The sequence below is a fragment of the Rattus rattus genome, chromosome 13 (assembly GCF_011064425.1).
Source record: "Rattus rattus isolate New Zealand chromosome 13, Rrattus_CSIRO_v1, whole genome shotgun sequence".
Classification (NCBI taxonomy): Eukaryota; Metazoa; Chordata; class Mammalia; order Rodentia; family Muridae; genus Rattus; species Rattus rattus.
The window spans coordinates 10,326,135-10,344,354 of record NC_046166.1 but is presented as its reverse complement, the minus strand read 5'-3'; the positions used below and the strand labels follow the sequence as shown (position 1 = coordinate 10,344,354).

Sequence of the window (18,220 nt, the reverse complement as noted above, 5' to 3'; positions counted from 1 at the left end):
AGGATTAGCACTGGAGCGGGGCCAACAGGAAGGCTAGAAACCTCATGGGCAAGAAGAAGAGCCGCTTTCCCACTGGGCCTTCCCTGACCTCTGAACCCTTGAGCACCGAACCCCCAGGCTTCTCAGCTCTTCTGATAGTAGTGATGAAAACGGGGTGGGGGGGGAGCACGGATGTGGGGGGAGAAACACAGTGGGAGAACAGAGTGGGAGTTGGTGGGGAGGGGTCTGAACTCAAGACTGGCCTCTGCTCACACCCCTTCCCGACCTACAGGAGCCTCCCTGTGAAAGACCTGGCGGTGGACAGCGCCTCTCCCGTGTACCAGGCTGTGATCAAAACCCAAAGCAAGCCGGAAGATGAGGCTGATGAGTGGGCCCGCCGGTCCTCCAACCTGCAGTCTCGTTCCTTCCGCATCCTGGCCCAGATGACCGGGACAGAATACAGTGAGTGAAAGTGTTTAAGTGTGGCTAGGAGGAGGTGGTGCAGAGAGGTCCTGGCTCCAGAATAGACTTAAAGCCTGTGGGAGCTGAGGGGTCCAGACACCTGCCCTTGAAGATTAGTTAAAACCGATAGAGTTGGCAGCTGATAGAGAGCCTCCGGGTCCCCAGGAGGGTCTTCCGTTCTAACCCCCAACTCTTAACAAGAACAGAAGCCTTGTCATAAGCTTCCAGCAGGGTGATGGGAGGAGAGGACCCGCAGGACTTCTCTGACCACTCCCAACTACATCATGTCCTCTCGACTCCCTCTGGCGGAGGCCTGGCACACACACACTCACTGTTAGCGCTGACAAGATGGCATAGCAAGTGTTCAGGGCCTGGCTGATTCCTAGGGACTTACTGCCCACAAAGCTCTCGTGACTTTTCTTCCTATGTTCACTGGGAGTCCTCCTGACCAACTTCTTTCTCCCACAGTGCAAGACCCTGATGAGGAAGCTCTGCGAAGGTCAAGGTAGGTGCCTAAGTCTTGGGTTCCATGGCCTTGCCTTCTCACCCCCTCCCTCCCCGGGTAGCCCCAGGCCACATGACTCACGGAAAATACCTTTCATGTTCCTGTATTTGAAAAGCTCAGCCCTTAAAGGGCTCCGGCAGATCCAGGCTTGGGTGACTTTCCCAGGTCACCAAGGTAGATACAGGAGTGAGGAATTTTGGCTTTCCCGGCTCCCTTACTGGGCAGGGGCAGGGCTGCTTTGGCCTTCGCTGGGCTTTGGAGAATAAGGACATCTTTCCCTGTGAGGGCAGCGGGCCCATGCCTCGCCTGTGCACTCGACTTTGGGCTTGTCCCCTTGTCCGTCTGAAGGCTTGGCACTGTGAGCAGGCACACGAAGGGCCATGCTAGGTACAGATACCTGACCTCAAGACTCTCCTGCCCATACATATGTTGAAGCACCAGTTCTATACATTGCTTGAAATGTAACAGCAGCTGCAAGAAAGTATGAGCCCTGGGCACAACGAGGGGCTTGTACAGGGCTAGGCATCTCAGGGCATGGTCTCCTGGTCAGTGGCAAGTCTGGGGCGCCACCACTTGCCTACTGCCTGTGCCCCCTTAGGAATTGTAGTCCTGGGCATGAGCTGGGGCATGGCTGTTTTGAAACCCACTGGAACCTGTGAGGGCCTTCCATGGTGAGGCATGGGGGCCTGTGATTATCTGTCTACTTCCGGTAGTGAGTATGTCATCTGCATGTTCTTCTTGGACAGTCTGTCTGGGGCCAGCGAGTCCTGTGGTGGTCTCTCTGGGAGGGTCTGGGACTCAAGGCATGCTCTCCCCTGAGCCAAGCTTCCTGTACTTGCTAACTACACATGGTAGCCACAGAACTCGAGAAAAGCAGAGTTCTTGGGCTAGCTGGAACTCCATGTGCTTTTGATTGTTGAACTTGTATTTTTGCCAACCCGAGCTGCTCCTACTTTTTGGCTGGGAGTGTGCTCCTCCCAGGCCTGTTAAGGGTGGCATGCAGTCCCGGAAATGTGCTTAACCTCTTAGCTCCTGGAGTGCATCTCAAACAGAGCACCAGACAGATATGCTCCTGCCGCATTCGGCACAGACGTGGAGAGTCGGCCGCTCTGTGTGGCGGAGCTCTCAGCTCTCGAGTCCTCCCGTGCTCTGCTGACCTTACATGCTATTTCTGTGTTTCCCCCACCCTCTTCACGGAAACCACCCACATAGATGTCCCAGGAAGCGATGCGGACTTTCCCAAAGAGTCAATATAGGGGTCGTTATGTTGCCTCCCCAACACAGTAAACAGCTTACACCCCAGGTTTCCTTCCATCGGGAAAGAAACTGGAGGCCTTTTTCTCCCCTCCATAAGACACCCCATCCTTCCTTCATGGCTTCTGCCACCTCTTCTGGTCACTTTGTGCTCTTTTTCCCGTCTGATATGCTAGGCTTTTGCCTCATCCCCAGCTGTTTATGCTCAGAAGGAAAGCGTCCCAGTAGGAGAGCTAACCTGCTCCCTGTCTCCCCTGGAACATTAGCAGGTCCCACCATAGAGTTTTCTCAAGAGAAAGTCTGGCAAGAGTTCCTAAGAAAAGGCTTCAGCCAGCCCTCAGCCCCAGGCCTTTCCTCCCAGGATTTCAGGTCCTTCAGTGAAGACTTTGAGGCTCCAGCAGGAGCAGAGGGTGCAAGACTCCTCATTCTGTCTCTTTTTCTGACTTTAATTTGTTGAGGGTTGTCCCCCTGGACAGAGCCTTCCCTGTGTCCAAATCCCAGCAGCCTGGGATTCTGGGGCAGAGGCTGTGCATGCCCTAGTTCCATTATGCTTGGAACAAGCAATGTCTGCAGCCGCTCGGGCCCTAGCCTCATTCACTCAAGTGGCCATGCGAGCAGAAGGAGGCACGGTTGTCCCTTGTGTGCTGCCTTCACATCGGGCAGGGGACTTGCTTCTCAGTGGTCAGAGCCACACCCTGATTCCAGTCTGACTCCCAGGGCCCATCCTGTGGGCTGATGACAGCTACCACCCTGCTCGTCCCTCCTCCCGCATTGGCCCCTAGTATTCTGGCGAGTCTGAAGGCCACAGCTGGAGGCCGGGACTTCCAAGCACCACAGTCTAAGAGCCAGCAGGCCTCCTTCCTCTGTCCCTCTCTCCTCTTTCTCCCCACCCCCCATGCTTTTCCCTCATCCTTCTTTGTCTTTGGCTAGCAAGGAATTTCCCAACAGTACCAAACAGAAAAACATCCACTAGAATCACAGAGGTTCTAGAGTTGTCCTTCACTTTTGTCATTGAGCACTGATGACAAGCCGTCCCTGGGTCTAGGTGGGTTTTGTTTGCTAGAACTGGAAATTCAGCGGCAAGTGGCCCGGTCTCCTTTTGCACCTCCGTTGTGTCTGTGAGAAAGTTGTGAGTGTTTGCAGGGATGTGCGGGTCTTGCCGCAGAACCTCTGCTTGCTCTGCTTCGCCCACTCACCCTGACCTCAGAGAGGCAGAGGAAAGACCCAGCACCCAGACGGCGGATTCGCTGGTGAATTTCTGTGTGGCTCTGGACTGCTCATGCGGGCATCTCTGAGCCTCTTGGTATCGTGAAAAGGTTGGCTTAGACCAGGGTTTTACAGCTGTGTCAGCAATTAGCAGACCGCCAAATTTGTGCAACCATCCTCTAGAGTTCCAATGTGCTGGACTCAAGGAGCAGAGAGAGAGAGAGAGAGAGAGAGAGAGAGAGAGAGAGAGAGAGAGAGAATGCCAGGTCAAGCAGATGGGAGAGTGGACCTCAGTGAACGTAGGGATGTGGGGTGTAAGGACCAGGACTTGGCGATTATGACTGTGTGTAACTGTTAGGCTAGCTTTGCCTAAAGTCAATTTTCCTGGTTCGTGCATGCTGGGGACTCATGTTTAAATTGGACTTTTCATTTTGAGGTAATTGCCAACTTACTTGCAGTTATAAGAAATGACAGGGAGATGTTGAGCAGTGGTGGCACATGCCTTTAATCCCAGCACTCGGGAGGCAGAAGCAGGCAAATCCCTGTGAGTTTGAGGCCAGCCTGGTCTACAGAGTGAGTCCCAGGACAGCTGCATATCGAGACCTCTCAAAAGAGAAATAGAAAAAAAGACATGGATGCTAGGCCGGGATGGAGTAATGGCAGGGGCTTACTTACATGCATGAGGTCTGTATGGAGGCATGTGGAGTAGCCGTAGACGTGTTCAGTCTCCACGACTGCGGTGGCGGTGAGACCAAAACGCAGGCCCCATTAAACATAATCTTCAGTGTCTGTTTAAAGTCTATGTGCGAATCGAATGAATTTTATACCAGGTCCCCAAGAGATCTCATTACATGTGCGAATATTCCAAAACCATCTGGATCAAAGTTATGCAGCCTATAGCTCATTCGTTCCCTGTCACTATATATATTTTTTTAAAGATTTATTTATTAAGTACACAGCATTCCACCTGCATGTACACATGCAGGCCAGAAGAGGGCACCAGATCTCATTATAGATGGCTGTGAGCCACCATGTGGTTGCTGGGAATTGAACTCAGGACCTCTGGAAGAGCAGACAGTGCTCTTAACCACTGAGCCATCTCTCCAGCCCTCCCTGTCACTATTAAGTAGCATCCCACGACGAGAATGTAGCAGTTAGATTTTTTTTATTTTTGTTTAGCTTTTAATTTACAGGGCTACCTCTGGACAGCAACACCAACATTACTGCTGTGTAACTGTGTCTCTGTTCAGGTTGAGTGCACTGTGTTTATGGTTAAATGTGGTCCCTGCCACTGGTTCGCCACTCTGCTGTGAAGGAGCTAGAGGCCCTTCTGAGGGGACGGCTTGGACACCAGCATCATTGGCTGGCTTTTCCTCACGCTCCCCCCTTTCTACATTCTGGCTACCGGGCGCCTACATTGTGCCTTTACCTGGGCAGCTGTGGTTGAGCATCCCAGAGGTCCACTGGCAGGAAGTAGCAGGTCCTACTGGTTTGTTTCTATGGCAGTGAGTATGAGAGTGTGCTTGGAAACCGGGGTAGGCCTAGGCTGTGCTCAGACTTGGGCCTGCAGGAGCCCTGGGTAGCGTGCGAAGGTTTTTCTCTAGCCTTTGAAGGTCTAGTGCCATCACGCTCAGTACCTCTGGGTAGGTGAGGAATGCCAGGCAGTGCAGGGAGGTGACAAGTCTACCCACCAGCTCTCATCACTGAGGTTAAGCGTTCCTTCTTCGTAGTGCCCACCTAGAGGACAGCGTCTACTCCCGGCCTGCCTGCCTATTTAGTTCAGTTGTAAGAGCCCACAGCCAAAGCAGCTCTGCCCAGCCCTAGCCCCAGTGGACCAGGGATCCTGCCTTCCTTTGCCCACTCTGTCCATTGGCCCTCTAACCAGGCCCCTACTCTGTACCTTTCCCTGTGGCGAGGCAGGGACTTTGGTCCCTGCGTTTTGTACCAGAACTCCAGTCTTGCCCTACCCAGTCCAAGCCAGCCCTCTAGAAAGTTAAGTACCCCAAGTATGGCAACACGTCCCCAAACCATTTCACTATCTGTCCCTCTGTCCCAGCTCCGGGCAGGGAACTAGTGGACGTGTTCCCTAACCCCTCTCTTTCTCCCTCTCTCTCTTTCTTTTTTTCTCTGTTTCTGTCTCTGTCCTCTCTCTCTGTCTCTGTCTCTGTGCACAGGGAAAGGTTTGAAACGGAACGTAACAGCCCTCGTTTTGCCAAGTTGCGCAACTGGCACCATGGCCTTTCAGCCCAAATCCTTAATGTTAAAAGCTAAAAGGCTGCTTGGATGCCCCCCTCACCCCTGGCAGGCTGGACCCCCGCCCCTCTCCCACACAGATCTGGCAAGTGAACCCCATGGTGATGCTTGATACTGAACAACTGTGCTGGGGGGGCGCCTCTGCCAGCTGACTGTAGCACTTCTGCTCTCCGCCCACCCCAGAGTTGACAGCTGAGGCCCAGAACCACGCACTTAGTACCTCCTACCTCTCCAACCCCCAACCCAGTGTGACCATCCCAACTCCCGCAAGCGAAGCCTCTGTACACCCCTCGTGCAAACCCTCAGCTGTAGTCCAGAGAGGACACAACAGGGTTTGCTGGCCCAGCACTGCCAAACAATGAAAATGTAGTGGCCACTGCTCATTTGCCCACGTTACCTGCAGATCAGGCTCCTGGCTGGGCACCTACTTCTCTACACTTGTGTGCTGGCTTCATAGTTCTTTCTCATGTACATATAAGCATGCTTGTTTTGAAATAAAGAGGATTTGAAACGAACAAACCAAGCCGCAATCATGCTGTGCCTGTATGCGTGCCCTGCACCCCACCTTGGGAGGGCCTTCAGGGACAGTGTCTAGGACAGAGAGGAGAGGTATGGCCAATGGAGCGGGTGGGGGATACCGCCCAGCATGTGAGCCTCAGTGCAGCTCTGCCCACTGCTGCTTTCTTATACCCCAGGCTAAGGATCCCAGAGTGGGGGGACCCACACTGGGCTTCTATTTGCCTCTCACAGATGGGGGTTACCCCAGGACTGTGGCTTCTCCTTCCACACTCAGCTGTGACTGACAGGTGGCGCCATCTTCCCTCGCCAACAGGAAAGCCTTTTACCCAGGCAATCCTTAAGCTCAGCATTGCCTGGGTGTTCTGGGAAGTACTTCAGTGGCCATGCCTAGACAATACAGTTTACGGGGAAGCCAGGAGATAGAAGCAGAGGCCCTTGATGGGGAGATGGCAGGCCTAGCAGAGTCTTGGTGACAGGAATGTAGAGAAAGGCCCCACCTGTGGCCTTGTGCATTTAGCCAAGCTAAATCAGAACATCCTTGGCTGAAAAATTCTAGCGCTCACCAACAGGCTAGCACTTTCTTTCTTTTTTTTAAAAGATTTATTTATTTATTTTATGTACAGCATTCTGCCTGCATATGTGACTGCAGGCCAGAAGAGGGCACCAGATCTCATTACAGATGGTTGTGAGCCACCATGTGGTTGCTGGGAATTGAACTCATGACCTCTGGAAGAGCAGTCAGTACTCTTAACTGCTGAGCCATCTCTCCAGCCCCAGGCTAGCGCTTTCAAAGCCAGCACCCCACCCACTGCCCAGCAAGCAGCCTGGTCCCTCACTGCATGGAGTTATGGTCCGGGAACATGAGGATAATGGTATTTGGAAAATGAAGGAGGGACAGAGGACCAACCCTTAGGATGCCCTCCCTGCCTTCTCTGTGGTTGATTGGCTGGAACCCCGTTCCCACTCCTGCTGTCTGAGAACACTCTTTCTCTCTGGCGAACTCACCAGGAATGGACAGCCCGGGGAGTTCTATCCAGTGCTAAGATGTTCTCCTCAGTCTCTCTACCAGCCTGTTCCTCCTTAGCCTCCCACTCCTTCCTTCTCCTAACAGCCTGATGCCAGGGCCAGGGCAGGTCCAAACGATCATCACCCTGTATGCAGGGTGCACATAGGGAGGACATCTTCCTTCATCTAGGCAAGCTGGCCAGGCTTAGAGAGGTAATATAGGTCCCAGGCAGTGGATGTCCTATGAGTGGGGAAGGGCCTGAGGTGATCACTCAAGTTGATGGACTCTAAGCATCTTGTCACCAGCTCCGAGCCTGTTAGCGCTCTCTTGGAGCCCATTAGTTAAAGCTCTGAAATGTTCTTACTTGCTTTCTAGCACCTCAGTGCCTCTCACTTCCAGGCCACTGTGAGCAGCACCTTGAATGACTCCAGGCCAAGGTCCCACATAAAGCCTTCGGGGTAGCATCCTGTGTCTGTGAGTGAGCCACCTTCCTGGCCACCGTGAATGCTAACCAGACTCAGAAAGGGACAACTGTAGCCTCAATGCAAGACTGATATCGTGGACTCCAGGGGCAGGGGTTCCTCTGGTTGGTGGATGAGATAAGGCTTCTGGGAAGGAGAGGCTAGTGTTCTAGATCTCGAGGGAGGGGTGCTGTGTGTGTAGAAAGGGGGGCTGGGCATCTGTCTAATTTGAGAGCACAGAGATGCCAAGGAGAAGAACGGGATTGCAGATGCCTGTACAGTCATTTTGACTATGATGCATGGAGCGCAGAGACGGTTGTGGAGAGCAGTGATCCAGATAATGAGTTCCAGGCTATGGGATTTTGACTGTATTTTGAGGGTAAAGTGGAGTGAGAGAAGGCTGCAGAGAACTGTTCCCACTGCCCACTGCAGCTGACAGGCAACACTCACAAAAGACCAGGGGGTAACAGGGGCCCTGGCCTTGTAACAAAGTGGCATAGCTGAACTCCCTAAACCATAGCCAGCAGAATGAAAGACAGATCATTGACCGGGTGGATGGCGGCATAAACAATTCTCTGACCAACACCTGAATGGGACTCTCTCATCATCCAGTCAACAGACATCGTCACACTTCACTGTCTCAGCTAACACCGGTGGCATTGACATCCCCTTTCACAGCACCAGGACCAACCAGAGCCTGCTACTCTGAGTTCTTGCTGAGTGTTTCCTTTCTAGGATCCCTCTCTGCAGACGCCAAGAAGCCACCAGGGTCTAGAGAGGGGAGAAGAGACGCCAATCATCATCACCATCATTGACCGTCCCAACCCAAGTCCAGTGACCACAAATCCCAAGGCTCGACACCTCTACCCTTCCAGACATACCACAGTCGCCAACCACCACATCAGCGAAACTCCGATTCCCACCGCCAAGGGCAACCACACGGAGTGAGGCCACAGGCCCACCTTGATACCTCCCAGATAGAGGAAAACATGAGCAGTAAGAGGGACTACAGCTAGATAGGGCTATAGTTGCCCGTAGGCAGCCACAAGCATCTGATTCTAGTTTGTGTGGGTTTTATTTTTAACTAGGTATTTAAACTGAATTATGGGGTTTGGGGATAGAGCACGTGCTTAGCGTGTATGTAAGGCCCTGGGTTCTATCCCCAACACCCCACCCCCTGAGGAAAAAAAAAAGAAGAAAGAAAACAGGAATCTGAATCTATGACAAAGGCAGGAAACAGCTGTGGAGTTGTAGGCTGTAGGCCTGGCTGGGGTGATCCCCTGGGCACTTTCTTTAGGACTAAAGTCAAGTCTGCGTAAATTCTCTGCCATGCTTGCTTGCTGGTGCCTGCTTTTTGGAATTTCTGGAGACTCATGGATCTTCACGCAGAAACTGACCTGGAGCAAGAACCCAAGATCCTTCCGGATGTATTTGATGTCTCTTCTCCCCTCTCTAGACCCTGGGGACTTCTTGGTGTTTGCAGAGAGGGATCCTAGAAAGGAAGCACTCAGCAAGAACTCAGAGTAGCAGGCTCATGTGCATGCCCATGTGTCTCTTATAAGTGACTTTGTCCCCGCCCTGCGGTCAATGGTAAATCTTTCTGGGGCCTACATCCAGCTCCAAATTTATTGTCTGAAATTCAGGGTTCATTTGTAACTCTTGATAGGGAAGGCTGTAGATAGGCTGGTCTGGTAGCACCCTGGAACCAAGAGTATAGACAAAGCCAATGTTGTCTTTGCCCAGCCTGGTCATTCCCATCACTCGTGTCCCGTGCAGGTCTTCAGTTTCTAGTGGTCCACTGGAAATGTGGGATGGGACCAGGGAGGGCCACAAGGTTCTATGTTATCCTGAGCCTTACAATACTTGGGCATGCTGTGAGGAGACCTTTAACAGCCATCTTAGCAGGGTGCAAGGTCTGCAGGTTCTCAGGGGTAGCACATGATCTGCACAGCTTTCAGAAACAAGGTGTTTCATAGAGGATGGGCAAACTGCTTCATAGTTGTGTCAAGGACATAACTTTGGAAGGCCTGCAGACTAGGCTGCCCATGGCCTCCTCTCTGACAGCTAAGCCCTGAAAGACCCAGGAAGGACATAGCTAACATTCTTAGCCCTCCAAATGGGCTGTTCCCTATGGGATAGCCAGTGTGCAACTCTGCTACTTCTCCAGCTCTAATCCTTTCGTTCAACTTTGCACCCCTTTTCTTTCTTACTGGATGGAGACCAATTAGGAGATGCTTTGGTAAGCAGCTTGTGGCTTCCTTGCATTCCTATCTGGGACAGACTGGGTTATCTAACTTGTTACTCCATGTGTGGTCCACAGACCACCGGCAGCAGCCTTACCAGAGAACTTGCTAGATATTAGATCCAATCTCACTATAAACTTAGCCAGAAACTGCTCTGTGATATTTTCTGTTTGTTTTGTTCTGAGACAGGGTCTCACAATATAGCCCAGGTTGTCCTGGAACTCCCTGTATGTCTAATCCAGCCTGGCCCCAAACTCAAAACTTCTCAAATGCTGGGATTCCTGGTGGGTATCACTAGTCTACTGAGCTATGTGGCATTTCACCAGGGAGGCAATGTCTCCCAACCTCAGGTTCCTTATCTCCAGATGAGACCCATGAGACTAATCATACAGGGAGGTTGAAGGATGAAAGGAAAACATGGGCTAACACGGGCACGGTGGAGCGCTTGGAAGAGGGACATGTTGAGCTGTTACTTATGTCCAGTAAGAGTCTGCCTTTGACCAGAAAGAGATTCTACTTGTCTGACCACGAGAAAACATTTCTTTCTTCTTCTGCAAAATACTGGTTAGGACTTGAAATCAGAATGGCCCTCGGTCATTTTGTTCTGATGGGTAACTTCTAGAACCTTGAGTAGATGCATTTTGTTTCCATTTCCTTGGTTATTAAATAGGATTGATTGTGTCCCATTAGAGGGCCATTGTGAGATATTGGAGGCACAATGGTGGGAACATGAAGTCAGTGAATGAACGGCATGGGTCTACGGGAGCTACTCCACCATGGGGGCAGAAGATTCATTTGTTCTCTCACAAGTATTGCAAGTAGAAATAGCAATCAAAGATTTAAGAGTGATCTGGGTGTGGACGAACCTTCCTATGGTCCGGTTAACAGGGAAGCTGAATCACGGGAATTACTTGGGTACAAGTGTTAGAGACCAACCCTTGGACAGGAGGGAGGACTAGAAGGGAGGACTGAAGGCAGGGAGGAAGAGAGGAAAAGATTCTATTTTTCTGCTTTCTCGTGGTTTGTGTGGGAGAGAGGGGATGTCATGAATGCTTGCTGGGGAAGGGTTACACACGCACACACACATGCACATTTCTGTGCTTGTGTCTGGAAGCCAGAGGTCAATATCAGGTGCCTTCTTCAATTGCTGTCTACTTTAGTTTTTGAGGCAGCATCTTCCACTGAACCTAAAGATTGGCTGGCTGGTAAACCCCAGAGATTCTCGTGTCTTTGCTTTTCCCAGTGCTAAAATTCCAGGTCACCTGTAACCTGGCTTTTTATGCTTCTTATATGGATGCCAGGGACCTGAATTCAAGTCCTCATGCTTAAGCAGCGATTTTTATTCTCTGTCTGAATCATAGGAAGCAGAGCAAATCCCAACAACCCAAACTCTGACTGTTCTGTTTTAGAGAAGTTCTGGGGACAGTCTGGGCTCACAGAATACACTGGCATTCAGTGTATGACGTATGGACATCTGGTCTACCTGAGCTGGCAGCATGTACTGGTGCTGGATATGTCCATCCTACCTGATCCCACTGCTGCACTCTGGCAGAGCTGTGGCTCTGCTTCCAGTAGGAAGACCCTTCAGATCTCCAGGGGCTTAGAACCATGGTTGTGTCACACTTGACTGTGTAGCACACCTGGGCTACCTGGTGACACCAAGATCTTTGAGCATAGTAGGTTCTACCTGTCCTCTCCCCAGGGTCTACAGATTCTGCCGCTCCCCAGAGTATGACATGGAAAGGGGCACAGGTTCTGTACCCCTGAACCATCCTCTACAACATTACCTCTTTCTGGACTAGATAGCCTGGATGGATCTGCTTTCCAGGGTAGCTTCTGTCTATCTGCAGTCAGAGTACTGTCAGTGCCCTGGGCTAAAACCCATGTTCTCTTGGTCTCGTGGATCTAGCGCCTAGGACTTTCAAACTCAAACTCAAAATACCCTTTTTCTGGGGGGAGGGGTTAAGTGAGGAAATGTTTGCCCCTGACTGAATGTACAAGCAGTAAGGGAAAGGGCAAACAAGATAGGAGAAGGCTCTGGTTGATATCTCACTGTGCTTTTCCACTGCACCGTAGTTTGCTAAGAAAGGAAAACCTTCCAGGGAGTGCAGAAAAACTGAGCAGTAAACATCCCTCCAAGATTTTGTTGCCAGGTCCCTCCCCTCCCGTAGGTCTGACCACACACTCCTGGGATTGGAAAGGCGCTCTTCCGGCAGCACCTGGGGGGTGTGCCCTCCACACACACCTAGGTCCTACTCCTTATGCCAAACAGTTGGTCCTTGCTACCCACCCCCTCCCACCGCTCACCAGACCTGGGGCCCACGTGACCTGTTGTCTTTTTTGATCCCGCCTCATCAGCACCCCTATTGAGCATGCTCCAGTGTGCACAAGCCAGGCCACTTCCCCGCTGCTGCCTGCTTCTGCCCCGTCGCCTGCTGCTGCCTCTCCCATTGCGGCCTCGCCAACCCTGGCCACAGCTGCTGCCGCCCATGCTGTTGCTGCCTCCGCTGCAGGCCCTGCCTCAAGCCCCGTGGAGAATCCGAGGTAACTGGCCCACAGATGCCAGACCTAAGAGTGGGAAAAGGAGGCGAGAAAGGATCCACCCTGAGTCGATCTGCGGACAGCTAGATTCGGACAGTTAGGTCTCTGATGTTTTCTAAGGAAACCAAGACTGGTGTTGCTTCATGCAGAGTGTGAGGGGAAGCTGGGATGCATTGCCCATGATGCACTAGTCATGATTAATGAGAGGATTTGTTGCTGCTCCGCCCCCAGTGTAACAACATCTCTAGTGATAGATTAAAGTCACACACACACACACACACACACACACACACACACACACACACACACGTGCATGTGCTTGTGGACACGAGTAACACATCACACATAAACCCATCACAAAGGAACCCTGTGCTTATCTTTGTTCCTAAAACTCAGATAAGGAACATAATAGTTATCGCCCACGGGCTGGAAGAAATCAAGGAAGGCTCTTTGGAGGTGGGAACACTGAGCTAGTCAAGTCAGATAGCTTAGCTACTAATTAGCCCACCTTCCAATCTCCCCCACCTCTAACCCCAGAGACAGGGTTTCTTTGTATAGCCTTGGCTGTCCTGGAACTTGCTTTGTAGAGCAGGCTGTCCTCAAACTCACAGAGATCCAGGCTGGCTTCAAACTCAGAGGTCTGCTCGCCTCTGCCTCCTGAGGGAGCTAAAGGTGTGCACCACTACCCAGTCTTTTCTCCTCTTGATGTGGAAACATTCTAACCTCAGAGGTCCCTAGTGTAGCGGAACTTAACACTCTCCTCAGTTGAGAACTTTCCTATTTGAAATGTTGAGAAAGTGACCTCACCTCTGAACCTCCATTCCCTCCTCAGTTAAGATGTCTAGAGAAGACGTATAGACTGAGGTCGCTATTGGAAAGAGTTGTACATAAAACACCTAGCGCACACAAAACAGTTAAAATACATGCTCTGAATTCCTGTGTCTCAGCCTGCCTTCCAGGGTGCCCACCAAAACAGAGGCCAAAGGAAGGGGGCATGCAGGGAGGAGGAAGAAAAGAGGGGGAAGAAGAGGAAGAAGAGGAGGAGGGGGGCAGCTAGATGGATCATCCAAGAGTGGCCAGCTGGTACAGCAGTGTTGGCCCTGTTGGCTTCCAGGAACTATCTAGTTGCTATTTCCAGCCAGGACCGACCCAGATTCCCCAGCCTTCAGGGAAAATATGCCTCATTGGGTCAGGGTGCAGAGAATCACGGTGCAGCGTGAGGCAGCTTCCCAGCATCCCATGGGTTGCCAAGCCCAGCCTTGCTCCAGCTCAATTCAGTCACTGTGGGTGAGCCTGGCCCTGCCTTCCAGAGTGGTCCTGTTCCATTTTCTTAGGACAGGATTAAGAAAACGGTCTCCCCTCTTCATCCGCCAGACTCTCTCCTCATTAGGGCCTTGCGTCCTTCACAGAGAAGGAACTCTGGTGAAAAGTGAGAAATGTTGCGGAGAAGGGTGAACCCTTCCAATCTACACAGGGACAGAGAAGCATTGTGCTGAAGCCTGTGAGCGGTCCAGCCCCAACCGCGCCTCTCACTGAAGGGCAAACTCCAGTTCCAAGGTCCAGGCCTCCGTGTCTGGGCCTGCACACTCACTGCTGAAGAGGACTTCAGGGCACTGGGTTAAAGTAGAAGGGGCCAGAAGGTGCACTCTGAACACAGATACCTCCCTTCCCCACACAGAGCCTCAAAAGGAGCTGAAGCTCCTTGGATGTCCATCTTAGACCGCCACTAGATATCTTCAGCCCTGCTTCCTTTCCCCATGCCAATCCAGGATGCTGGCAAAGTATCCCCCAGTGGTGGAAAGAATGGCCCTGATCCACTGACCCTTAGCCTTATCCAGCCATGGCAGAAGCTAGGCACCCTTTGCATACCACGTCTTCCTTCCTGTCCACCAGCATGCGTGCTCCTCTGGCCTTAGCACAGGGATCTAGCCACACAGGACAGTGGGTTAACTGTAAATGTGGTGTGAAGGTCAGGTAAGGATGCCCAGCCTTGGCTGGGACTATCCGGTCTCCCCTCGGTCCACTCAGACTACTAGTGATAGGTTATTATCCCATGGCCATCCATTCCTTCCAGAGACCCAGACGAGAAGGCCATCTTCATCCTACAACCTGGCCCAGCAGGTCCAGTGGGCCCATGGGGAAGAGGTCGGGAGAAAAACAAACAAACAAACAAACAAACAAACAAAAAACACACCAAGCCAAAGGCTGGGGATTTATTTTCAGGGGTTCATTTCTCCAACATCCCACCAATAACCCATTTGCTGGGTGTGGTCAAGGGTCCCCTTTAGGATATACGAACATGTAGCAAGAGAAAGGTGATAGTTTAAAAGAAGAGAAGGGCTTAATAAACAAGGTCGAGAAACTGTATCAGGCAAGAAGAAAGAAGCTGCTGGACTCTGGCTGCTTCTGGAGCCTTCTACACCCCACTCCCACCCCCACCCCCACCCCCAAGAGAGAGGCCAAGCTTGGCATTTCTCGAGGGTAAAGAACTGGGACAATTTTGTACCTCCCTTTGCTACCGTTGTCTCTGAACCACATGTGGGAAGCGGCTGCTTGCTCTAGGGTCCTGACAGCTGAGCCACTAAGTGCAAGCAACAGGAATTGTCTAAGTCTAGTGGGTTTGCTGGGAGTCGCCAGGGCTCCTAGGCCTCTTCCCACGAATGCCATCGAAACTGTTTGTTTTGATTTTTTTTTCTCAGAAAACACGAGACTAATTGCTTCCTCCAGCAGCAACAGAAAGGAATAAGATAAGGAGAGTGGGTAGCCAGAGGGATCCCAGGAAAGGAAGAAGCCGTGACCATCTCAACTCCCTCTGCCTTGATCCACAGGCCTACCGCTACAATTCTGTCTGTGGATGAAGGGCCCTCCCTGTGCTCTTTTGTCTTTCCCAAGGCAGCATCACTAGCCACAGGGAGTAGCTCCCTCCCCTCTAAGATTCTGGCTTCTTTCTAGACTCTGGAAGCAATCCAATGGGTGTTTCTGTCACAGTCCTGCCTAGAGATCAGACAGCAAACCTGGAATGGCGTTAGATACCAGAGCCCGATAGACTGTTCTTGTTGTAACTCATCTGCCTTGGTTCCAGGCCACAGGCTTCTGCTTACAGCCCTGCAGCAGCCACTTCTCCAGCACCTGCTGCCCATACCAGCTACAGTGAAGGTCCAGCTGCCCCTGCACCCAAGCCTCGGGTCGTAACCACTGCCAGCATCCGGCCTTCGGTCTACCAGCCAGGTGAGAGCTGAGGGGTGTGGGGGGAGTGGGTTGAGGGCTCAAAGGGTCATCTGCTTCAGGCCAAGACTCCAGGCGAAGGAAGCTTAGCCTTCCCTTCCCTGGTTGTAGGGCAGAATCCTATTGAACCTGGGAGCTTGCATTTACCTCGGATGACATGTGGGCTGTACCAGACAGGGATGGAGCTCGCTAGCTCTTAGGAAACAGATAGTTATAGCTAGACATTTCCAGACCAAGGTGAGAGAAAAGAGGGCTGGGGTGTAGAGACGTGGGGCAGGGGGAGTAAAAAGCTGTTTCTCTAAGAATCTGGGTTGGCCTCAAACTGGAGGAGAAGCTATAACAAAAATGCCCCAGGCTTTAGGCCAGCTTACTGTGTCAATTTGTCCTTTTGAGTAGGTTGCTCAACCAGTCTCGTATGCGGCCTCCTCAGGTGACAGGGGATAACTGGGGCACATGCCACACAGCAGTAGAGTGGACCCAAGGCAGAGCTCGCTGGTTGTGGTTCTGTCTCCACGGCTCTTGCCCGCCAGTGCCTAGAGTTTTCATACAGGGATGAGGGGTACTTTATGTTTCTTAGTTTTCTTGGACTTCTTCCTCAGAGCCCAAGGTAGTTCTCAGGTTGGAGCTCTCAGGCTGGGGCAGCCTACTTTCCTATCAGCCATTGCACCAAGAATCTAAGGGCTCGCTAGCAGGTATTTCCCCAGGTTAGAGGAAGGTCTGTGTACTCTGGCTATGTCTATAGCCCTTGACATCCAAGTCCCGAGTCTACCCACAGTCTTTTTTCCTGTTGGGTTCTGACCCTGAACTTTAGAAGGCACGGCTGTGGCGGATTTTCTCCTTTGTATGTGCCTGACTTGAACTTGACATGAGGATACATTCAACAAAGGTGCAGAAAATAAAGAAATGGGATAGATGGAGGTGTTAGCCTGGTGGTTAGTGTGTGCCTAGCTAGCATGGGTGAGGTCCCTGGGTTCAATCCCTAGTACGCACATGCACGCGCGCGCGCGCGCGTGCGCGCGCGCACACACACACACACACACACACACACACACACGGGGGGGGGGACAGGAGGGGAACACAGGAACACATCATAGAGTAACTGGGAGAGTAACCATGATCTTACATTGTGTACTCTGGCAGTTGTGCACACAGGGAATGAGCCTTAAGAATTCCTATAAAGATCCCTTGGTATCCTATCCATTCCATAAGTTGGTAAAATAGGACTTTAGGCATACATACACTTTTCTCTTTCTTTCTTTCTTTCTTTTTTTTTTTTTTTTTTCAGAGCTGGGGACTGAACCCAGGGCCTTGCGCTTGCTAGGCAAGCGATCTACCACTGAGCTAAATCCCCAACCCCATACATACACTTTTCAACTAAACATTATACCTCGTGTGTGTGTGTGTGTGTGTGTGTGTGTGTGTGTGTGTGTATGATTTTTCATTTACTGTTATAACCCAAACATTTTTCTTCACTCAAAATTACTATAGACTATATGGTCTCTCTATAATTTGTTTTGACAGGGTCTGTCTCTGTGGTCCTGGCTATCTGGGATCTCCATATGTAGCTCAGGCTCTGCCTCCTCAATGCTGGGATTGAAGGCACGAGCGACTACGTTCTGCTTTACCCAGTGTTTGTGCGCTCACAGGGTGGCTCAGGTAGACCAGGCTGCCTGTCCATCTTCCTGCCTGGACCTCTCAAGGATTGGGAATATGCATGTGCCACCACACCCAGGTTTTAACAGACTTTTTAAAGAGCAGTTTTCAGTTCATAGCAAAATTGAATGAAAGGTGTCATTTCCCAAATATCCTGTGACCTCACCCCATTCGCCTCGAGTGCTCGTGCACGTGCACTTACGCATACACACACACACACACACACACACACACACACACACACACACACACCCCTTTCCCAATGCATACACCATTCATGGTAAAGTGAAGAAGGGAATAAGTTACAGACATGATAGGGAAAAGAGATAGGGGTTTGTTTTTTTTTTTTTTTTTTTTTTTGAGCTGGGGACCGAACCCAGGGCCTTTCGCTTGCTTGGCAAGGGCTCTTCCACTGAGCTAAATCCCCAACCCCGAGATAGGTTATTTTAAGGGAAAAGGAAGAGGACTTGTGTCCTACAAGAGTGAACTGACCAGGTAGACTTGGGATGAAAAATAGCACATATGAAGTCTAGCCTCCGAAGCATAGTCTGATAAGGCATGAGTGAGACCCTAGGAAGCTTTTCCCTTGGGGCCTTCCTTGCTTGGGGAAGTTGAATGGGACAGAGGCGACAGAATCAGTCCCCTGCTTTATAAAGGTCACCGACAGCAGAACTGAGTAAGGACAGGAAACATTTTAGCATGGGTGGGTCACCCAGCTTGCCGTAAAGAATAGGCAAAGTACCTCATCTCTCAGACCTGAATTTTCTCATTTGAGGAAGATATGATTTTTATAACCTCATGTGCTGCAGGTAAAATGATAGCTGTGGTTTGATGCCAACTCTTTTGAAGGGGTTCGGTACAAATCTCCTATGTGGGATCGCTCCAGTGCAGACAGGAAACCTAGGAAGAAGTT

The 18,220-nt window shown here is 51.3% G+C and overlaps 1 protein-coding gene across 4 annotated transcripts in view; it reads left to right on the top strand.

Moving 5' to 3' along the window:
- Nucleotides 1–18,220, top strand: part of Ldb3 (LIM domain binding 3) — a 62,689-nt gene that overhangs the window by 19,935 nt on the left and 24,534 nt on the right. For 2 of the 4 annotated variants that reach the window (XM_032919104.1, XM_032919107.1), the window contains 3 exons: nt 272–441; nt 910–946; nt 5,581–6,182. In XM_032919104.1, the coding sequence (XP_032774995.1) occupies nt 272–441; nt 910–946; nt 5,581–5,677 (304 nt within the window). In that variant the 3' untranslated portion in view covers nt 5,678–6,182. Of the gene's footprint in view, nt 1–271; nt 442–909; nt 947–5,580; nt 6,183–12,246; nt 12,433–15,511; nt 15,658–18,220 lie in introns of those variants that run through there. The other 2 variants (XM_032919106.1, XM_032919105.1) reach the window with 2 other exon arrangements.